This window comes from Dipteris shenzhenensis, chromosome 29 (genome assembly GCF_047967505.1).
Source record: "Dipteris shenzhenensis isolate YYH24624 ecotype China chromosome 29, Dip_SZ_1.0, whole genome shotgun sequence".
Lineage (NCBI taxonomy): Eukaryota > Viridiplantae > Streptophyta > Polypodiopsida > Gleicheniales > Dipteridaceae > Dipteris > Dipteris shenzhenensis.
In genome coordinates this window covers 6,351,127-6,375,515 of record NC_141624.1, presented here as the reverse complement: position 1 = coordinate 6,375,515, position 24,389 = coordinate 6,351,127, and the positions used below count along the sequence as shown (strand labels likewise).

The window sequence follows — 24,389 nt, the reverse complement described above, 5'->3', positions numbered from 1 at the left end:
GACAGATGCGGGTCTCGTCCCATCAGCTAAGGATCAAGATAGGGAGAGTTGCAAGCATACCCAGAGAGCAGCGAACTTGTAGGTTGTGCACGATGGGGGCAGTCGAGACAGAGGAGCACTTTTTATGTGTCTGCCCAGCCTACTATGAGATCCGAGGGCGCTACCACTGCCTTTTTCAGGAGGGGTACGGCTTTGGTCCACTCTCACGAGACTGATCCACTTCCAGGACCAGGTCTATATTGGGCTCTACCTGATGGAGATGCGACGACACAGGGAGATACTACTACGACATATCAGAGAGCAGGAGGATGGGACCACCGCACCAGAGGATACCGAGGTAGACCGAGCACAGAGACAGGTCGTGGATCTCTATGCATTTGCCTCATCCCCAGGGCACTGTGGGATAGAGGAGGAGGAGCTAGCCGACATGAGAGAAATATGGATTAGTGATGGGAGCCGATACAGCACTGCCAGACAAGGGGCATAGAGACCGTACATGGCGCGACAGTCGACTAGAGCACACACGATTGAGGTCCGACCTATTTCAGCTCTCCTTGTAAGCTTCAACCTGTAAGCTGCTCCTCCCTGGCTGCTCCCTAGTTCTCGCCGTTCCCCTAGCCTCTCCGTTCCCCTAGCCTCGCTGCTCACCTAGCCTCCCCGCTCCCCTAGCCGCTCCGCTCAGCCTCCTCCCCTCCTGCTCCGCCCCTGCAGCTCCCGCCACCTGCTGCAGCTCCCCTCGCCTCCTGCAGCTCCTCTGCTGCACCGCCTTCTCCCCTCCTGCTTCTCATGCTGCTGCTCCCTTGCCGGCTGCAGCCTCCCGTCTGCTGCAGCTCCCCCCGCTCCACTCCAGCCACCTGCTGCTGCTCCCCCTGCCTGCTGCAGCTCCCTCAGCTGCGCCCCCTCCTCCCCTTCTACTCCGCCTCCTCCACTCCAGCCACCCGCCATCCTTTAGCTCCCCGCCATCCTTCATCCACCCCCTCGCGACCCCTCAGCTACTCCCGCTACTCCCTCTACCCCTCAGCCACCCCCGCCGGCTCTTCAGTCACCCCCTCCTTCCCTACTAGCCACCCCGCCTGCTCTCAGCCTACATACAGCCCCCCCGCCACCCCTCAGCCTCTTTTCAGCCCCCTTGGGGTTACCTCCCATCATGGGGAGGGAGCTCATGCTCATGCTCCCGCTCTTGCACTAAGACTTGCACCGAACACGGGTCAATCAAACGAAATGGGAAAAGGTGGCAAGGATACAGATAAAGCCACCAAGAAAAAACAGACACAGCTGAAACTCGAAGATGTGAACACACGATACAACCGTAGTGGACTTGGAGTGGATAGCAAAGCAAAGGTGGGGCCCACTTCTGCCTAAGCTTCAGCCACAGCCTCAGCTTCAGCTTCAGTCTCAGCTTCGGTCTCAGCTACATCAGCTACATCCTCATACTCAGCCTCAGCTTCAGCCTTAGTGTTAGCTCTAGTTCCAGTTCCAACTCCACTTACCGCCCACATCCTCTACTGTTACAGCTACTGGCTATGATATACCCCTACCCATGACATCGATTGTCCCATCCTCCCCTAGGATAGAGGGGTTGTCACTGACACCATCTCTTCCATCTCTCCCTTCTTCTCCCGCTACAGTTATCTCTCTGATTATGACACCTGCTTTGGAGGGGTCATACACTGTTCCGCACTACTCGACCTTTCTCTCTCCTCTGCCTCTCAGTCATCCCACACTCCCTCACCCTGCTGGGATCACCTCATCATTCCCATACCGCACCCATCTTACCCAGTCATCACCCGGTCTCCAGTCTCTTACTCACACCTTCAGGCCACATTCCTATCAGTTTCCGTCGTGACCACTACCCTAGGGGCGACTGAGCACATGATTGAGAGAGCATGGCGGGTTGGGAGGAACCCCAACCGAGAGCAGCCCCTTATCATCCGGTTTCATGACGCCCAGGCACGGCTTTCGGCTTTACGTTGTAGGTTAGCCTTACGAGACTAGCCAGCGATCTCCATGGACGAGGGACTCACTCCACTACAGGTTGAGGAGAGGCGTTTCCTGTTGCAACAGCGGGATCGGGACCACAAAGAGGGGAAGTGGGCAGTAGTACGGGATAGACGACTCCTTACGGGCCCCCATCGAGCATCCACCTCTCCTCCTGCATAGGGGGGCGGGGTCTATGAGACCCAGACATCCAAGACCCTATCCTGTACCATTTGGAACTGTAATGGTACCTTATGGTCAGAACCAGGGGACTTCTCGGAATCCTATACAGGTCACGACATAGTCTTTTACATAGAGACACATCAGAGTCCAGAGCGCCCACTACCAGTAGTCAGTGGGTATATATGGGAGTGTGCCTACAGAGATGAGACGAGGGATACATGAGGGGTTCGAGGATCAGCAAGAGTCGCAGTCCTTTACAGATCCACACTTTTGGGAACCATCTCAGTGGAGTAGAGAGATCCACACTCTAGGTTTCTCTGGATTCAGACCCGACACATGGATAGCCAAGATTTGTTTATCGCAGTTTGCTACTTTCCCCCCGAGACCTCCTGCTTTGCTAGAGATATTCGAGGGGAGGATGAGACATCCCCATTTATTGCTTTGTATCAGTCCATCATTGACTTCTCTAGCCGCGGGGAAGTCCTCTTAGTTGGGGACTTCAACGCGAGAACAGGCGCTCATCGCACCACTCCTCGACTTCAGGGATGATTCCACTCTATAGCCAGACATTGACCCTGAGGAGGCAGGTATGCTATGAGTTTCGGCTGACAGAAGAGGACCGCTCACATCCTATGGGGAGGCCCTATTAGACCTCAGCATGATGCATGATCTCATTATTTATAATGGTCTTAATAGATGGCTCGCATCAGGTGGCTTCACTTGCTTTCCACATGGGGGAGGCTTCAGTGTTGTGGACTACATCATGGGATCCCCTACCTTCACATCTCACATCACTGACTTTACCGTAGCACCTCTCCCTCCAGGGGCTGACCATACCTATCTTTTCTTTAGCATTTCTACCCCCCGCCGCATAGCACTTTCTACCCCGTTGCGTTCTTACTTCACTTACCATGATATACGCTGATCGCGATCACTCACCTACTTACTGTGGCCATCTGTACATACTTCTCGCATACATTGACTTTATACCCTTACTAGAAGACCGTGCTGCGCCAGTCACTCGCTCACTACATGAGGCCGCTCTTCATGCCTTTCCCCACACCACCCGCTCCACCCACCCACCACCTCTTGGGACCGTACCTTGTAATAGCTGGTACGATGATGAGTGTAAGGCTTTACGCCATCAGCTCAGATTCAAAACAAAAAGCAGCCTTCCGAGCGAACCAGAGACGCTACGCGAGTACCGTCGTCTGGTACGCAGGAAGAAACTTCACTTCATGCGTCGGAACGAGGAGGAGCTACTGAACATTCTGTTCAATAACAACTCTAAGGACTTCTGGCAGAGATTTCTAGAGGGACGGTCCCCCACTCACTGACACTCAGGTGTGGTCTGATTATGCACGCATGCTCTATGATATCCCAAATCAGCCAGCCCCTAACCTATTACATATGCCATGCCCCACATCCTGCACCCTCTTCACTAGGGGGGGGGTAAAGGATCCCGTAATGAAACTTCATAATGGCCGAGCGAAGGATCACTATGCACTGAGTTCATTGCATATGGGATTAACCTCCTAGCCCCGATCTTAGCCAAGCTATTTAATGAAGTTGTTTGCTTGGGGTTTCCACGCACCTGGACCATCAACACTATCTCACCCATCCACAAGGTAGGGGATCCCATGAACCCGGAGAACTATAGGACCATCATGATTGGACATGTCATGTCCAAGATTTATGCATCAGTACTTGATTTTGAGGTCAGCAGATTTGCGGAGTGTCGAGGACTCAGAGCAGTAGGACAGGCTAGTTTCAGGCGGGATCATGGGACCACGGACCACATTCTCTTGCTCAGATGTATCATCGAGGAGGCGAGGGCACGGAAGCAGAGGGTTTTTTGTTGCTTTGTGGATTTCGGCAAGGCATTTGACACCGTTCTGAGAGCTCGCCTCATACGACGCCTCACCTACCCCACTCGTTGAGGATCTCCCTTGGGCAGTTCCGGATCTCTTCACACAGACTTCGTATCAAGAGCGGTCGAGCAGAGCGGTTACTCAGGGAGAGACGCATATGCACACCGTGTGACATGCAGGAGGTTGAGACAGACGAGCACTTCATCTTCAGGTGTCCTATTTACTATGAGATCCGAGGGCGTTTCTACTACCTCTTCAGAGATAGTTATGGGATGTTGGGGTCCGTGTCCTCTCCTACCCAGACCAACGATGCTTGGCTAGTTTCATTCATGAGATGCTCAGACACTGCGATAGGATAATCTAAGCACGGAGATAGGATCAGCCTTGTCCCTTGACTGATACCTCTCAGAGCTCTATCACGAAGTTCTTTCAGCTAGATCACATAGACCCCCTCGAGGCGAGACCTCGACATGACCGTGACCCGGAGCCTGTGACCTGACAGCTCAGACAGAGGGTTGACTCACAAATCACACTTGGGGACATCCCCTCCTTGTTTAGGGTCGGAGCCCGACCGACGGGGGTCACAGTGGCCTTGGTTAGACGCAGAGCTACGACTACGAGACGTACCAGGATTGCACCCTTGCGGGGGCGACAATGTTCTATTACTGACCTCATGCCTCCACTTCCGCAGCCCCATCCATCTTGATGTCTTGTTGCTGACGACGACGATGATGATGGTGGTTATGATGATACCGACGATGATGCTGAGATTGATATATATATAGTCGGGATATGACTATGTTGTACTTAGGACTTAGTACTGCCATTTTGCATTTTTTTGCATTCTGCATTGGTGTGGATGCTCGTTTAGTAGCTCCACTACCACAGCTCATTGTATCAAGTTTTTCACAGTCTCATAGACCCATCGGTCTTTCGAAGACTTTAATAAACTTTCTTTCTTTCTTTCTCCTTAGGGGAGATCGATCGAGGCGAGGCATCACTCTTGACATAGCTCATTGTATCCAGAGATCGAGGAGACCACGTCCTCCATCACCACCACAGGAGACATCCCGACCGATGCAGATACGTGAGCTCTTTGCATCTCATCAGAGAGCCATCATGGAGCCTTGATACGTGCAGCCGGTTCATACACTTGGGACTCTAGCTTTGAGCACTTGATATCTTCATGCCGCTATTGTGCTATTTTTTTGCTATTTTGTACTAGCATAGCATTTTAGTACTTAGCAAGGGCCTTAGTGAGCCCTTTGCCCCGGCCCAGTGTGGTCTGTATGAGCTACTTGATTCCGTACTTTGTCCCATAGGCCCTCGAGGCCTCCCATGGACGTTAATACATCTCTCTCTCTCTCTCTCTCTCCCCCCCCCCCCACGTCTAGCCCGTTGCCTGCGGCGCTTTTGAGCCAATTTTCTTCTTTTCTTTTTCTTTTTGCTCACCTGGGTCCACTCTCCCTCTGAAGGTGTCATCCAAGGGGTTTGGGACTCCCGCTGCTTCTATCCGAGGGGGTGCTAGGCCTTGGCCTACTGAATGCCTGTCTTGCGATGGTGGAGGGGGGGTCCGTCCCTGACTATGAGGGCAGTTTTGAGCTAGATGGTCCATTTGCCTGCAACAAAGAGACTGGCCTGGTAAACCGGAGATCTCTACTCTCTGATAAAGTGTATCCCTCTCGAGGGTCTCGAGGAGGATCAACTCTGGGAGGGACTCTAGGTTCTCAACCACCAATCTAATCCTGGGGACCCCGTTGTCTGCTACCACTGAAGATGTTGAATCTGGCGGGGACTCCAGCACTGTGCCAAACGCTCTACCAATGGAGGAAATGATGGCTCTATATTCCTTTGGAAGCCCTGGGAAGCGGAGTGTCCCCGAGAATTGGTGAACATGGTGTGTCGTGTCCATGTCCTCCACTGTGATGCCATGGTACTAGAGGAAAAGGTACACCAGATTCGGGCCGAGGAGGATGGGGCTCTGCTCTACAAGTGTCAAGGTGGTACCAGGAGAGCTTAGTTGGATGAGGAAGACGCCTCTTCCGTAGATGGTGACCTCCTAGATGTGCTCTCCTTCTAGTATCAAGCTCGTCGGGATCCAATCTCTCACCTGTCTCCTTGTGGGAGTGAGGCCCACTATTTTGCCCACAACTACCTTGTCCTGAAGTGACTGGACTGTGTTGCTTGTCGGCTGGAGAATGGATAACCTTAATGGCTGTGGGATTCGAGGGTGCTGCCATAGAGCCCCTCTGGCTAGACCAAGGATCACCACCAAGATTTTCTTTCTCCAATGGATGCAAAGGAGAAGGCGAACAAAATTTTGGCCTATTAAAAGGCAGTTCTTATTTTTAAAAACTACACATGGAAATTCACAAAGGAGCTAACAATTCTCCCCTACAATGCTAACAAAAGGAATAGAGGTTGCAGTCAATATGTCAATTATCATGCACACCAAAAATTCTAATGAAAGGAACAGAGGTTAGCATAGTTTCGCAAGGCACAAAAACTCCCGCTCTGCAAGGAAGGGAAAAAGAACAAAGAGTCACTTGGATGGTGGGTAGGGAAGCCGCCTCACCCCAAGAGAGGCTAGGGAGAGCCCTCGAAGAAGCCCCTGCTACCCAAATCCAACACACTCAAGGCCTGAGGGTGAGATGAGAAGGGGCTGAAGGGCTGCACAGGGTCCTTTGAAAAGGAAATGGGAGTGGAGAAGAGAGAGGAGGGCGGGGATGGAGGCGGAGAAGGAGGGCAAGATGGAGGTGGGGGGATCGCATTGTGTGAATTTGCTGGTTTCTTGCTCTCCCTTGAGCTTTCTTGATTTGAATCTTTGTTTCTTGACTATTTGCAGGTTGGGACTGGCTGGAGCTGGTTGGAGAAAGAGAGAGAGAGAGAGAGAGAGATTTTATTCCTGTTTTTTGGTCGATTTTTATTTTTGCTTAGTCACCTTCTTCCTTTCTTTTTTATTTCTTGTTATCTTTCTATTTTGTTTATTTGACATATTTTAGTAAGCATTGGGTTTGCCCAAGAGACTCTGCGGGTCTTTACAAACCCAGTATAGCTGCTTATGCTTGGGAATTGATGACGACATAAGTGTTGCTTTGCTTGCTGAATATGTATTCCTTTTGTTTTTCAATTTTTTTTTGGTTACCTCATTTTTCTTCTCTTTCGTTTTCTCTTTTATTTTCTCTGTAGAATTTTGAACTTTAGAACAACAAAAATCTAAATTTGTATGATTGGATATATTCTAGTCTTACAAAGGTATATATAATCATCTCACAACAAGAAACTTGCAAAGAGAAGGGGCTTCCATTTTCCAAGCGAGAACCCATGAGTGACCGAGCAAAGTGAGGGAGGAGGGCAGGGATATTTTATATTGAAACCAAAATTTTATGAAGCCTTTTGAAGCTTCCATATATCCCTTTAGCAAATTTCTCTAAAGGAATAGATAAGAATCATTTTCTAGATCTTGAAAATTCAAATGCAGCACTGTCTTTGGGAGTGCACTCAAGCGAGGACGATTTGGAAGGGTGTTGCTAGGATACTTTGCATTTTTCATAGAGCACCCTTCTTCTTGACCTGGGGATCAGTTGCTTGGTTGTCACTCATTGGTCCACAGGCTTTATTTGAGGGACATGACACGGACACCTGGGCGCTGACTCCCACGAGCTTTCTCAGGGGCTGTCTTCTTAGGGCGTACTTCTTATTTCGGCTTTGACGACACCATGTGGAGTCATGCTCCCTCCGGGATGTTCCATTTACTCCATTCAGAGCTCCCCACGCTTCCATAGACACATCTTGGGAGATTCTGGCTAGTATTACAGCATGGCATATTTGGAGAGGCAGATGTAAGGAGGGTGACTCCATGTCAGTCCACCTCACAAAGCTACAGGATCTCAGAGAGCAATTGTTAAACATAGATGAAATTATTCCTGATTCAGAGATGATTACAACCACTCTGAATTCTCTTCCTGAGTCTTATCTCAGCTTTCACACTTCGCTGAACTTATCATTGAGGGGGGGTGCAAATCCTCTCACTTTTCATGAGTTGATAGGACTTCTGCTTCAGGAAGAGCAGACCAGGAAAAATTTGGCTTCACGTGCAGGTGAACAAGCCATGCTCTCAAAATTTAAATAAAAAACAAAGGGACAGGCAAAGACATCAGTAAATCAGCCTTCCAGTGGGTCAGGACAGCCTTCACAAAGGGCTAAAAATGATGCAAGTAAGCCCAAAAAGAAGGGTTTTTGTCACTACTGCAAAAAGCCAGGTCATCACATAGCAGAATGCAGGAAAAGGCTTGCAAAAGAAAAGAAAAACAGCTCAGGTATGGCTGTTTCAGATTCAGCCCCTCATGCATCTGACAGTGGGGATGCTGCAGCCAACTTTGTTGGACAGGATTATGCCTTTTTATCTTGCATTTCAGATTCTAGGTTGGCTGTTCGAGATGCTCGGGATAGTACAACTTCTTGCAGTGATGATACATATGCATTTTTGACTTGCAGCTTTGACTCTTCTACAGATGCATCTGCTTTCACTGTTAATGAAACACTGAACACATGGTATTTTGACAGCGGTGCATCCAAGCACATCACTTCTAGGAAGTGTCTTTTTACTTCCTTGCATCCACCTCCCGTTGGTAAGAAAGTCACTTGTGCCAACAACTCATCATATTCAGTACGTGGCACAGGAGAGGTTGAGCTCACTGCCATTGATGGCTCAATTTTCAGACTTTCAGATGTCTTATATGTGCCTGGCATAACAAAAAATCTCCTTTCAATGTCCACTCTTAACAGAGGGGGATTTCAGGTCATCTTTGAGGATGACAAATGTGCTGTCCGAGACAGGGAAGCTGACTATGCCTTAAGGTTATCTGGTACTCTGCTGCGTGGGCTTTTTCAGCTTGATATTTTTGAGAAAAGAGCAGCCCATGCTCTGGCAGTTTCTACCCCTACAGCTGCCATGCAAAATGCAGAATTATGGCATGCCAGATATGGCCACATGCATTACAACAGCTTGATGACACTTCAGAAGTTTTCAATGGTTGATGCATTGCCATCTCTTGAGATACCTCCTCCACATGCCTGTGAAGGGTGCAGTTTAGGTAAGATGCATAGATTCCCCTTCAAGAAGGATGGTTCAGTTAAAGCTGTTCGCAAATTGCAGCTTATACACAGTGATCTCTGTGGTCCCATGAGGACTCCGTCGTTGGGTGGTCATCTCTACTTCATTACATTTATTGATGACTACTCCAATTTTACTTGGGTTTATGGGTGAAAAAGAAATCTGAAGTGTTCACGGTGTTTAAACACTTTTCAGCCATGGTTGAAAATGAAACCGGACTCAAGATACAGACATTGCGCACGGATAGAGGTGGGGAATACCTATCTGCAGAATTCGATGCTTTTCTCAAGGGCAAGGGTATCGTGCATCAGCTTACAGTCAGGCTGACCCCTCAGCAAAATGGCAAAGCTGAGAGGAAAAATAGAACCCTCATGGAGATGGACAGATGTATGCTGAAAAGCAAACACATGCCTCATAAATTCTGGCTAGAGGGTTTGATGTGTGCCAATTACATTTTGAACAGGGCTCCCACTAAGGCTTTAAAAACAAAAACTCCTTTTGAGGTCTGGAATGACAGGAAGCCTTCAGTGGATCACTTCCGAGTCTTTGGATGCCTTGCCTATGCACATGTGCCAGTTGAATTTAGGCACAAATTGTTAGATAAAGCCATCAAATGCATATTTGTTGGATATAGTGCAGAAAGCAAGGGGTACCGCCTCTACAATCCTGCTACACGCAAAATCATAGTAAGTAGAGATGTGATATTTTCTGAAAATTCAGCTCACACTCAGGCTGAATTTCAAATGCCTTCGTCTTCAGAGGATGTCTTTGAGGGGTTGCTACCCATTGCTTTGGGTTCCCCTGCTGATTTTTCTGATCCAAATCAGAATTTACAGCAACCTTCAGATGCTTCAGTTCCGCCACAGGATGTCTTGCCCCCTCCACAGGCAGTGGAACAGGTGGTGCAGCAAGAAATTGCAGACATACATGCAGCAAAAACAGTCCCAAACTGGCTGTTACAGACTCTCAGGGAGAGTAAACTTGATGCTCCGTTACCTGGCAGTACTCGCAGTGCAGCAAGGCACATGGAAGGTGCTAATTCAGTGGAATCAGCATATGCAGGTACTCTCCTTGATGAGGAGGAGCTTGCCACATTTGAAGAGGCAAAGGATAATGTGCATTGGATGAATGCCATGCACGATGAGTTGCAGTCCATTGCAAAAAATCAGACTTGGGATGTTGTGGACTTGCCACAGGGTAAACATGCCATTGGCACACGATGGGTATTTAAAGTCAAACGGAAGCCAGATGGCTCCATTGACAGATATAAGGCCAGGCTGGTTGCTAAAGGCTATGCTCAGAAAAAGGGCATAGATTATGAGGAGACATTCGCTCCTACATCCCGGATGACTACCATCCGATCAGTAATTGCAATGGCTGCACATTTTGAGTGGAATGTTCATCAGTTGGACATAAAAACAGCCTTCTTAAATGGGGACTTGCTGGAAGAGGTGTATGTCAAACCACCTCCGGGCTTTGAAATTACAGCAAATGCACTTCAAGTATGCAAGCTCAACAAAGCTTTATATGGGCTGAAACAGGCCCCTCGTGCATGGTATGCCAAGATACATGCCTTTTTGACCAGCAAGGGGCTGCACAATAGTCCTACTGAGAGTACCCTCTACATCAAGATGGATGGGGGGGAAATATTAGTCATTCTTCTTTATGTCGATGACTTATTGCTCACAGGTCCAATGAAGAAAAAATTGTAGATTTCAAAGCTGATTTGCAGACCAACTTTGACATGTCAGATTTGGGGTTGCTTCACTTTTATTTGGGGATCTAGTTCTCTCATGAGAGACGTGGCACTGTTATGTCTCAGTCCAAGTATGTTCAGAAACTCTTGGACAGATTTAACATGCAAGAGTGTAAGCCCATAGCCACTCCTATGGAGCGGGGCTGAAACTCACAATGCATGATGCATGAGAATCAGTTGATGCCACACTTTACAGTCAGGCTGTTGGATGCCTCATATATCTCTGCAACACTAGACCTGATATTCAGTTTGCAGTATCTTAGGTGAGCAGGTACATGCACAGCCCAAAAACTATGCATTGGCAGGCAGTTAAGCGCATCTTCCGTTATTTGCAAGGCACAAAGTCTTTTGGCTTACTATTTCCCAGGGGGGGTGACTTGCAGATGCATGCCTACAGCGATTCAGATTGGGCTGGTGATTATGACACTAGGCAGTCCACTAGTGGCAATTGTTTCTTTTTGGGTAAATCTTGCATTTCATGGCTGAGCAAGAAACAATCTACAGTGGCTACCTCATCATGTGAAGCTGAGTACAGGGCAGCTTTCACAGCAACAGTTGAATGTGTCTGGCTGCGACGTCTATTTGTTGATCTTCATCTGTCTTTAGAGGGTCCCTCTCCAATTCTCACTAATAGTCAGAGTGCCATTGCAGTGGCAAAGAATCCAGTGTTTCATGCTCGCACGAAACACATCGAGGTTCACTATCACTACGTCAGAGAGAAGTTGCATGCAGGAGAGATCAGTATGATCTTTGTGTCCACACATGACAACGTTGCAGATATTTTCACCAAAGCACTACCACGTGAAAAGTTTGAGGCATTTCGCAGTGCCCTGAACTTATATCCGTTTGGTGATTGATCAGCCTTGTACATGACATTGGCACTGCAGGGGGGTGTTAGAATTATAGATATAATTCAGCAGTGACCAATGTAATATAATAAGCTAGTTAAGGGCACTTTTCCCTCTTTAAGAGGTTTTTCCCCCTAACCGCAGTTAGTTCACTAACTATGGTTAGTGACTACTAAGGTTTTGTCACTAGGACAAAACCTTATCTTTCCTTCAGTGTGTTGTACTCTTACACTCTTCTATTGCAACTAAGCTTTCAGCTTCCAAGCTTCCAGCTCTCACACTCTCTCTTGCTCTCTCTCACTCACTCTCACTCACATTGGAGCCCAGTCAGAGGACGATCATAAATTCTTCCGCTCTGGAGACATTAATCAAAGGCTGTATGGAGACAATGTAGTCAGGTCCAAAGAGCACGACATGAGAAACTCATAATTGCATTGACAAAAAAATTGGAGCTCCTGATATCTCTCAACTCTTTGACTTGGGAAGATAGATGATAGGAGTGATGGTGGTGCTTGCCAAACGTCGAGCAACCTCTCAGAGACCACAGAGGAGGAGAGAAGAGACCACATAGGAGAAGGGAGGGACCTAGGCAGGCTGCCTAGGTTGGACATAAGCACTTCTATCCTCAGCTGGCCGATGGATTTGCTCCCCCTGATAACATACATAGAGTTTGACACCTTGGTGGACAATTGATCAACACGGGCATTGGATTTGAATCCACAAAAATCTAGAATGGGTGTCATGCCTCTTGACAGAGATCATCCTAGTGAGAGATGAACTATAAAGTATTGCTACTTCTGATTGACTTAGACCACATGCCTTCTACATCCCATGTGTATCCCCTCACGACTACAGACAGGCCACTTTGGGCTTTGATGGGTCTCTGTGTATAATACCATGTCTTGTCCCATGTAAGACTCTGAGAAGGGTCTAACCATAGGTACCATTATAGTTCCAAACAGTCTCATAGACCACGTCCCCCTATGTGGGGAGACCATCAAATGCCCGTTGACTGTCGCAAACCATCCTTGCGGGCTTTATCCTGTAGCTGTATGATGGTATGCCTCTAGGGCCGTACGTCTGCGTAGTGCTGCAAGGCAAGCTTGGGCATCTCTATAAATCAGATGATAAGGGGATGTTCTCATTGGGATCTCATCCTATGCGCCAAGCACACAATCCCATGCTTTGGGACTCCAAAGGTGGAAGCCATAAATGCTCAGGGTGCTGTCGCTATGGATGCAGTCTCCTTATAGAACTATCGAATTTGTGCCTCCAATACTGGCCTGCTGCTCGAGACTATTGATATGGCTGCAACCTCCTTACGGAGCTGTAATCTCTCCTGACCGAGGCTATGCAGGAAGTGGTTAATGCATTATCATTTTAGCCCTGATATAGGGCTGTTTGATGGCGAATGCTGCTGTCCACATACCAGCGATTTATATCTCGCTGACAGAGGGCGTGAACCTGGTGCTTGGGGCATCAATCCACCACCTATTTTGTTGCTCCTGCTTCTCAGTATGTGGATGTCTGGCGGTTGGAACATCGATTTCCAACATCCTATGTGAAATAAAAGAGAGGAAGGGGCGCAGGGGGCGGGGCGGAGAGGTAGTTGATAATTGCATGGTTTGCTCTGCTTTGGCATGCTACTTCTAGTTCCATGTCTCGTGCATGAAGGTGGTGAACCTCCATGATGATCTGTTCCCAAGCCTCGGGTGGAATCGGATGTGTCTGAAGTGACGTGTGTGGATAGTGCATGAATTTGGGGGATAGGGACAGAGGCGTAGAATACTGAGTGTTATGGAGACATCTGGAATCTAGTGGAGATGAGTCCAACTATAGAGGGGAATGGCGGCTGGATGAGGGGTAGGCATGACATGAAGGATAGAGTATTGTGAGGGGACATATAGGGGTATGGTAACAGTCAGGCTAGGAGGGGATGTCAAGGCTGTCCCTGATGTCAACATCGATGTCCATGTCGATAGAAGTGCCAGTGATAAAGATGGTGCTGCTGTCACCAAAGATGGTGGTGACGATGCTGAGGTTGAAGTTATTGAGACTGAAGCTGTGATGGATGTCTTTAGTACTGCCCTACTATGCGTCTGCGAACTGCTATGATTCTTGCTGTTATTAATGTCATCAACAATCTCACTCTTACTTGAGCTCCTGATTTTTGGGCTTCTCGTCCTTCTCTGCTTTCTCTCCTCTGTGCCATAGTCGGTTGCTGTTGTTTTGCTCTTCTCGTTGGTTCTTGCTCGGAAATATGTGACTAGTCAAAGCAAGTAAAGGCCTTAATGGTGAAGTTTTCAGGTCTTAGTCCTTTGGAGAATGTTTACTTCTCTTAAAACCTTGAGATATAGAGAATCCCTCACTAGTATAGGAAATCATTTGTCAAATTATTTGGCACTGCATTTAGCACTTGATGTTTTTTATGATGCGAAAATGAATCAGTTATTTCAAGTGTGGATGATGGCATGCTATTGTTCAATCTAGTTTTTGTGATTCAAGAGTTTGTGCATGTTAACTATTTGCATAAAGCTGTTTGTGTCTCTAAATTGTAAATATTGGGTTTTAGGTATTGGGATTCAAAACTTGCAACAGAAAGGTGGCGACTTATCAGAAGCTTCAACGAAAAAGATGTTCTTTGTATGTACTTTCATGCAGGGTTTCTTATGAGCAAGAGTCTCGAACATTTGTACTTCATTTCCTTTACGTTTTCTTATGGTGTGACAAAGCCAAGATGAATTCTAAGAAGCTTTCCTCTTTAGCTTTCTCAAGCTAATATGTGTTTTTTTGCCATCACAAACCTCCTTAATAGTATCTGGGTCATCCTCCTAAGGAAATTCTGCAAATGCTAATGCATCCTTGAATATTTGGATGTGGCTTGAAGAAGAAAACAATAAGAGCAAGAAGTTCCATCATCGCAATTTTACTCCAATTTGGAGTTGCATAGCTCAAAGTGAAGTAGGAGCACTCCACATAGCTTGAGGTAGTGAGCACACAGCAAACACAAGGGTTTTTTGGGGCAGAAAATACACAGATCAAGGTAGTGAGTATTCAGCAAACATAAGGGTTTTTTTTTTTGGACTGAAAATATTTTCATGAAATCCATAGTCGATCCAAAGCTATCCATATAGGTGTTGTACAGTTTCTAAAATATGCACATTCAAAAGAGGAAAAATAAACAAAAAGGGTGAAAATAACCTCAAAATGGGCTAAAAGTTACTCCAAGCAATGCTGTTGCATTTATGAAAATTTGCAGTCTCTCAAAGAAATTACAAGGTTTGACAATGTTTTCAATTTCAGCAATGAAAATTCCAAATGCTTATAAGTTGGTTAGCAAGGGGAAGGGCACAATTCCAATTTCAGCTTCATTAAAATTGTTAACAAAAAGCAGCAAACAGAAAATACCTTCCTTGTCCACATGGTTACGTGGACCTAGAGGGTTTCTTACTGTAGACCCCTCTTCTAGACAGCAAGTAGTAGTTGCTCTAGGTAGTCTTCAAATTGTGGCCGATTTGGATCAACCAGGTCTTTAAAAGAACTTATTTTTGTTTCAGCCTATTTGATAAAGCGTGAATATACTATAAACGAGAGTTGTGGGCTCAAGCAGTAGGTATGGAGGCCTTCATGAATTTGATTGTCAGAACATGTATGTCCCACATTAAAAAGATTCACTACACTTGGGCAGAGGCATGAGGTCGGGCACTCTCCCATAGGAGGGGGGTAGGCACCGGGATGGCAGAGATCGACGCTGAGTGATTGCAGGGGCATGGTGGGAGGGACCGCACAGTGTCTTGGACCAGCCTCACTAGTACTGACAATTTTCTAGGACCGGGGTGCCCCTTAGGATTCAAATTTTGTGGTAGTCCCTCGGATCCTATCGATGCAAACTGTACAGTGTGGGGCCTGGATGCCTTCTTCATCCCAACACTACGGAGGACCCCAGAGGTGATGAGGCATTAGAGTGGCAGAGGATCAAGGTAGTGGGCCGCTTGGGCAAGGACTAGACCATTGACCCACTTCCAGTCTTGGTAGGGCAAGAAGGAGCGCGGTGCAATGGCACCGCTGGTTATGGGTGGGCTGTCCTCTTAGGGGATCTAGTGGGATTCAAGTGAGAGTTTTTTGGCTCTTACGGGTAGGTCATTGGGACAGGGTGGAGGAATTGTCCTTCTCATACACGACACACATTGGTAGTAGATGGCTTCAGCTAGAGGCGGCATCCTGGACCCTCTCACTAGAGTGTCATTGCGTGGAGCAGCAAGTTCCTCAGGATGTTCTCTCTCGGTTTTTGTCACATCTTTGGACCAGCCGCAAGCGAGGGAAGATCTTGTATTTGGTGGTGCATCGAGGTTTGGCCTTTGGATGGAGCAGATGCAAGTTGATGGCAAGTGTGACTATTGCGTAGACAAAGTTCTGGAGACGTTGCCTAGCTGTGCAGAGGATTTGGATCGGTGCCCTTCGGATTGTTGCCAGCATGCAAACGATGCAACGAGACTTCACTTGCGGGTTGGCTGCATGGCTAACAAAGGGGGTCATGCCTTTTCCATCGATCTTGCCTCTGCACCTGTAGGATTCAGGGCCAGCAAGGCTTCAAGATAGAGGCAGAGAATGTGACACCTCCTTTCCACATGTGCCCTTTGCCTTTGGCAGGGGCTAGCGTTTGGGAGACAGTGTCCAGCATCATTTCCTAGAATATCTAAGGGTTGCATGTTGCAATTGGATGATGGGTGGCCATTCGGTTTTCTCGGTAGCCACCCTCGTTGCCATTTGGTAAGACATAGTCCATAATCTAAGTGGATGACACCTCTAGGCCCAAGCGGATCACCCCCATTGCTGAGCCTATGCCCAGCCTCTCTCTGGAAAAGCCAAGCTGAAAAGCCACAGAGTCGCCATGGTTGAGCCATATATCAATCCCCTAGGGATCCATCCACTCTGCCATCACATAAAACATTTGCTCTTTCATCATATAGTCGAGTAAACCGGGGGTCCATGTCTCCTCTCCCATGGAGCATAGTTGAAGCCCCATAAAGGGTGAGCCTGAGAGCCAACCACTCCCTTTGCAGGACTGCAAGATCATGATTGTCATCTCTAAGGCGAGGGGATACTCGTCGAGAATCTCAAGGTAGTTTGACAGTCCGATCCTCCAATACTCCCTCAACATGAAATGCATGCAGTACCAAGCATGACACACGGGTGTCCGAAGAGCCAGCCCAATCACTATCATTGAATCCATGCCCAAATGCTGAGTGCCTTTGAGATACCTGAGGACACGCTTCACGGCATGCCAATGGTGCGTAGAGGGGCTGTGCAATACATCTGCTCAACTGTGAGACATCATACTGAAGACTGGGTTTCGTATGGCTTAAGTAAATCAAACAACCAATTGCCTACTAATAGAGAGTGACATCACATGCACGGCTGCCATCCTCAGAAGAGAAGTGAAAACCAGGCTTTAATGGTGTGGATACTGGCTTGCAATCCTCAAACTGAAAACGCTGCAAAAACTGTCCAATATACTTGGATTGTGACATAAAAATGCCCCCCTCACTGCTAGAAAATTGGATGCCCAGATATTAAGGCAAAAGACCAAGATGAGACATAGCAAATGTCTCCTACAAGTCAAGCTTAAAAGTTGGCATTTGCTCAGCAGGTGTCCCAGTCACAAGCATGCCATCCACATAGAGCACTAAAATCAGCAAATCTGTCCCCCTCTTGCGGATGTAACGGGTAGTCTCAGTAGGACTGTTCTAAAAGCTGAGTGTGAGGAAATGAGTATGTTTCTTGGAATACCAAGCCCGAGGTGCCTGCTTCAATCCATAGAGGGCTTTCTTTAAGCCGCATACCTTGCTTTCAGAACATTCAACCTCAAAGCCAAGAGGTTGGGAAACATAGACCTCTTCCTGCAAATGCCCATGAAGGAAAGCTGTCTTTATATCAAGCTGATGTACATCCCAATGAAAGTGGGCAGCAAAGGCAATAACAATACGAATAGTAGTGAGCCGGGAAGTGGGGGCAAAAGTCTCCTCAAAGTTAAGGCCTTGCTGTTGAGCATAGCCCTTAGCAACAAGACGGGTTTTGTAACGGTCCACTGAATTATCATCTTTCCGTTTAATCTTATAAACCCACTTGTTCCAATGGCATTCTTGCTAGGAGGCAAGTCACACAACTCCCAAGTGTTATTTTGTTAGATAGAATCTAATTCAGCTTGCATAGCCTTCAACCAACAATCATTCCGAAAGTCAGCTTTTTGGCATAATGGCTCTTCATTGCATGCTGTAGAAACCAATGCACAAGCAACCAAATTAGCATGCTCTTTACGGATAGCCGCTCTAGTACACGCTGGCAGAGGAGTATCCAGTTTGCTGTCTTTTAGTGTATCAAGGAGCCAACGGGGGACCTTTCTGGGTGCGTGTATTTTAGCTCTTTCCTGGTAAAGAGCACTATGCATAATGTCCTGATCAAGCTGAGGCATATCAGGCTGTAAATGAGGCTGAATATCATGCTGAGGGATTCTGTTGAGGAGTATCAGACACTGTGCACCGATGATGAATGCCATGTGAGGCCAAAAAACCAGCAAAGTCCTTTGACATATATTCAACCCCCTTATCTGTATTAAGGTGAGCAATTTGCAGCCCACTCTCATTCTCAGCCAAGGCAATAAAATGCTTGAAGCATGTAGAAACTTCAGATTTGGATTTCAATGCGAAAGTCCAAGTGTACCCGGTGAAATCATCAGTGAATGTGACAAAATAATAGAATCCCCCAAGAGCTGCAACCCTCATGGGTCCACAAACATCACTATGAACCAAATAAAGCTTGTGTGAGGCACCAAATCTCTCATCCTTGGGAAATGCAGCATGGTGCATCTTACCATACAAGTAGGGTTCACAAACATGCTTTGAAGGCATATGCATTTTGGGAAGATCAACAACCATATCATCCTTATATAACTTCACCAAAGCCCCAAAGTTGAGGTGACCAAACCTCTCATGCCACAAATGGGTATCTGCCATGGTAGAGGAATCAAGAGCAAAGACATGTGCATCGGCAAGTGTAGCATCATCCAAACATATGTCATAAGCATCAAGTCTATACAGACCTCTAGTCAATGTGCCAGTCAAGAACATGGTAAAGGCATGTGTAGCATCATACACTGCACACTGAACACCATAAAAAAGAACCTGATAGCCACATGTAGCTATGGCTGAAATAGAAATGAGGTTCTTGCGAAATCAACCCTTAGGTTGACTTAAATGATCAACCATATGGTTGACTTTGGGGCCATATAGGCCACCCCTTTGTACTTTCTCATTATCCATTTGCAATTACTCACGTTTGCTTCAGCTTGTTGTTTGCTCCCTTGCATTCCACTTCCATTCCATTGCTTCCCGCACCCAATAGTGATGGGTTCAAATGATTTTGCAGCAAAGAGGGCATCGAGCAATATTTCATTACTGCCTACGCTCCTCAACGGAATGGAGTGTTAAGAGTGGAAGAAAGGGCACCTTGTTGAGGCATCCAGGTCTCTACTGAAAGACATGGGAATGCTGAACATATTTTGGACAGAAGCAGTATTTACTGTGTCTTATGTGCTTCATTGATAGTCCACTAAAGCAGTCAAAACATTACATCCAAGAACTTGGACAAAAAAGAGGCCAAGTGCAATGTTTTCGAGTGTCTTCCATTTTATGTGTTATGCTCAAGTTCCAAAGTAGCTAAAACAAAAGTCAGGCACCTAGGAAAACAATTGCATCTGCATTAGGTATAGAAAACAAAACAAATGGTACAAGAATAAGGATGTACGACCTTGAATCAAACAAGCTAATAGTTAGTAGGATTTTATCTTTAGAGAGAGGGAAAATGCAGCTAGATTCAGGGGGACATGAAGAAAAGGGAAGAGTATGCTTGCCTACCCATGCCATGCAAAAGTGACCACTTTGAGGACTTGTAGCAGCAGCCCTTACTCCTGTAGGTGGAAAAACATTAGCAGTACATAGCGCTGCAGCAACAGCAACAGTGACAATTCCAGCAGCCCAAAAGAAGCCAAAAGACTCTTGAGAAGTTACCTAGATGGTATGTGAAGATAATGGAGGATGAAAAATTGTAAGACATTTCTAAGGGAAGCAACTGGAGGCAACCATCAAATTTACAACAGCCAAAGAAAGTCTAGATGTAGCACTCATGATGCATGTATTGGGTAATAGTGTCCCTCACAGGTTTACTCAAGCAGGTAAGCATGTGCATTGGGAGAATGCCATAAAGCAGCAAATGGATGCCATTGTTAAATCACCTGGGAACTTGTTGATTGTCCATTTAGAAAGAGTGTGAAGGACGGTGTACCAAAAGAAACTCAAAGCAGATGGATCTATTAACACATGCAAGGGAAGGAGCAGCCACCTAGTTTTGTATGGAAGGAAAAAGAACAAACGCTTCTAGCTTTTAGAAGTCACTTTATGGATGTACTTAAGCAGCTAAGTTGTGGCACACCAAGAAAGATAACTCCTTTCAGACATTTGATGCAAGGCACCAAGAGAAGAGCCTCCTTTCTTTTGAGCTCCTCATTGGGAGAATTTTCAGATTTCTGCTAGTTTCCAGAAATCTTTTGGAAGAGATTCTCTGAAAACTCTCAGGAATAAAAAATCACTCTTTTCTTTTGGCTTTCTTATCATGGAGGAATTTTCGTGATCCGATGGAGGTCAATGTTTGGGGTAGACTCTGTTTGTCCTCGTTGCCTCTCTGTTGATGAGTCTATCCAGCATTGCCTATGGGACTGCAAATAGGCAAGCATCATTTAGAAGGGGATAGCTAGTCTATTGAGCACCTTTATGCGTTCTCCTTTCTTCATGACCTGGGGGCTCGGTAGCATGGCTTTTGCTCTCGGGGCCTCTTAGGTGTTTTACGAGAGACATGACTCTTCTTAGGCCCTTTCGATTCAATGGCATTTGGTTGAGTCATGTTCTTTGGATGAGGTGGTAGGGAGAGAAGCAAGCTAACACTAGGAATGTAAAGGAAAGATAACAAGCATAATGGAAATGAAATGGAAAGAAAATGAAGCAATGGACAAGTACTCACATGATACCAAAAGTGCTTGAGGTTGACTGATGTGATAGATAATAGACAAGTACAACACTATATAGTGTGACACTAGACTCTAGAAAGCCATAGTGTATATGGGATAGCTCCCAATTTGACACGTGGCATGTCTAGGACTCACTAGACTATAAAACACACCTAGAACACTCATTTTAGACTCACATTGGCTTCATATTCCAACACCCCCCTATGAAGGCAAGGTGAGAGACTATTGGAATGGAACCAAGAACAGAACATGACAATGACAGTCATCAAACTGTGCACCCTATGTAACTCAGAGGCTAAAGTCTGAGCGTGTTTAGAGGTTGATCCAAGCACTCTCATGGCTTGAGACTCAACATGCTCAGAGGCTCACGTTATAGCATGGCTACATGACCAGCTCATTGTTGGAATATGAAGCCAAAGTGAGTCTAAAATGAGTGTTCTAGGTGGTCTAGGTTTGGTTTTATAGTCTAGTAAGTCCTAGATATGCCAGGTGTCATATTGGGAGATATCCCATAGACATTGTGACTTTCTAGAGTCTAGTGGCACACTATATAGTGTTGTACTTATCTATTGTCTATCACATCAGTCAACATCAAGCTTTATCTACATTTGAGTATTTTGGGTATCATTGCCTTGCACTTGTACTTTCTTTCCATTTTCATTATGCTTTCCATCTTTCCATTCCGTTCCTAGTGTTAGACTGATGCTCCCCTCTCCACATGTCCCTTCATGTGGTATCAGAGCTATGTTCCTAGCCCTGCTTTCCCTTTCCCTTTCCCTTTCCCTTTCCCTTTCCCTTCCTTGAGCTCTCTTCTCCTCCTACCCAAGCCTCATCAACGTGAGCTGAATGCTGCCCATCTATGACATGCTATTGGTCACCATCAAATGGAGCCAGAGCTGTTGCGGATTTTGCTCGCCATTCTGAGACCTGCAACCAGTGCGGCGCTTATATCTTGAGCTACAAGTGGAATTTCGATTTGGTTTCTGAAAGAAAGTTGTAGTACACTTCAAGAGCTACAATTTTGGTGTTTACTTTGTCTCAATCGGAGCTCTGTATCAAAAGTTATTCCATCTACAAGGTGTGACGAAATCAAGACTGCATTTCGTCATCTGTTGATGTTTGTAGCGGCTACTTCCCATGGGTATCTTCGTGAGCTCGTGCAGCGAAATATGATCCGTTATCTTCTGCAGCAAACGAAGATGGATTGATGGGCGTGTTTTCTTTACTCATGAAGACATAGACTTGCTCTTGGAGAAACACGGGCAAGCTGCTTCTCACACTAATTTTCGATTCCAATTTCTACCCCAGATTTTTAAAATTTCCAAGGATTTCTATGGTGTGACGGTTCCTAAATGTTGAAGGAACCCATTGCTTGAAAATTTTTGGAAAGCCCCAAAATTCTTGAAACCCTAATTTTCTGCTAAACCCTAATTTGCAGAATTTAGGGCTTTCCTGATTTCTGCATCCCTTCAGCTCTATTGAAGACCCTAGCATGTAAATCTTTTGGGGATTTCCACATTCATGTAAATTTATCACTATTTTGCCCATTCACTTGGGAACTTTGCCCCATTTGGGCATAAGTGCTCAAATTTGAGCCTCCACCCCGACATTGCTTATTTGATCGGTGCTTGAGGTACTTCACATTGATCGACTTTCCAATTGCTCATGGTACCTAAGGCCTCTACATCGACTTTTGGCTGGCTCTCACTTCGACACGTTGAGAGTCATGCGGTGATCGCTCCGAGAGTTGTTCCCATGGACTTCATCGACACTTTCTTTAGGGGGCATTCTTTCCGGAATTCACCCATATATCAGGAAGAATGTGCACACACATGTGCAACAACTTTGCGGAGGACATCTCTTATACAAAGAGAGAGGTTTTTTTAAAATCTATTCCCACAGCTTGATGTATTTTGGGGTCCCTTGCCCTGGGTAGTCCCCCTAAAATGATATGTATTGAGTGGTTGGTTTTCATTGAGTCTAAAGGTCCTTTGTCTTGGATAGTCCTCCTAAAAAGATGTATTGGTTTTCCTATTCTGGTGTGTGGCTTCCTAACATGTCCTATTATGAAGCAAAGGGGGGATATACTGTGGGAGCCATATGTATTAGCTTTGATAGGTCTTGTTATCAGGCCTGGCCGAGTTCCAAGATGTTGGTGTATTTCTAGATCTATAAGTTGGTCATGTAGCCATGCTATAACGTGAGCCTCTGAGCATGTTGAGTCTCAAGCCATGAGAGTGCTTGGATCAACCTTTGAACACGCTCAGACTTTAGCCTTTGAGTTACATAGGGTGCACAGTTTGATGACTGCCATTGTCATGTTCTGTTCTCGGTTCCATTCCAGTAGTCTCTCACCTTGCCTTCATGGGGGGGTGTTGGAATATGAAGCCAAAGTGAGTCTAAAATGAGTGTTCTAGGTGGTCTAGGTGTGGTTTTATAGTCTAGTGAGTCCTAGACATGCCACGTGTCATATTGAGAGATATCCCATAGACATTGTGACTTTCTAGAGTCTAGTGGCACACTATATAGTGTTGTACTTGTCTATTGTCTATCACATCAGTCAACATCAAGCTTTATCTACATGTGAGTATTTTGGTTATCATTGCCTTGCACTTGTACTTTCTTTCCATTTTCATTATGCTTTTCATCTTTCCATTCCGTTCCTAGTGTTAGACTGATGCTCCCCTCTCCACATGTCCCTTCACTCATAGGTCTAGGAATACACCAACATCTTGGAAAGTCGGTATGGCTGTACGGCTGATGCTGAGGCTAAGGAAGCAGCAGATGATGAGGCATAGAGGCGGGCAGAAGATGGAGAGAAGAGGGCAGCATGATGAGGCTTGGGTAGAAGAGGAGAGTGCTCAAGGAAAGAGAGAAGAGGGAAGCCTTCCAAGGAGGATGAGGTAGAGTAGCTTCATTGGCCTCCCTCACCTCAACCTCTTGGAAGGGAAAGGGAAAGAGAGAGTAGGACTAGGAACATCGCTCTGATACCACATGAAAGATCATAGTGGTAGGGAGAGAAGCAAGCTAGCACTAGGGATGGAAAGGAAAGATAACAAGTATAATGGAAATGAAATGGAAAGGAAATGAAGCAATAGACAAATACTCACATGATACCAAAAGAGCTTGATGTTGACTGATGTAATAGAGAATAGACAAGTACAACACTATATAGTGTGACACTAGACTCTAGAAAGCCATAGTGTACATGGGATAACTCCCAATATGACACGTGGCATGTCTAGGACTCACTAGACTATAAAACACACTAGGAATCACTAGACTATAAAACACACCTAGAACACTCACTTTAGACTCACTTTGGCTTCATATTCCAACAGCCTGACGACAAGTGAGGCTGCAATGACATGAAACTTGTGATCGACCGCTAACGGTAGTCTATGTGTGGTTTCGCTGTGCTCTTCTAGCGGTGGGTCTGCGCTTGACCAGTGCCACTGTAATCCCCATTGGTTGTGCCCTTGGTCTAGTGAACATGGAGGGTAGATCTCCAAGAATGATAAGTGTCAACTTGTTGTTGAGTTTGTCGTGTCACTAGCTC

The 24,389-nt window shown here is 46.3% G+C and overlaps 1 protein-coding gene across 3 annotated transcripts in view; it reads left to right on the top strand.

Moving 5' to 3' along the window:
* LOC147882359 (Met-10+ like family protein) overlaps positions 1 to 24,389 on the top strand; it is a 128,949-nt gene that overhangs the window by 52,535 nt on the left and 52,025 nt on the right. For all 3 annotated transcript variants that reach the window (XR_015543901.1, XR_015543900.1, XM_087401034.1), the window contains exon 5: positions 14,324 to 14,394. Coding sequence is in view for 1 of the 3 variants with exons in the window: in XM_087401034.1 (XP_087257160.1) it covers positions 14,324 to 14,394 (71 nt within the window). In the remaining 2 variants the exon portion in view is untranslated. The remainder of the gene's footprint in view (positions 1 to 14,323; positions 14,395 to 24,389) is intronic.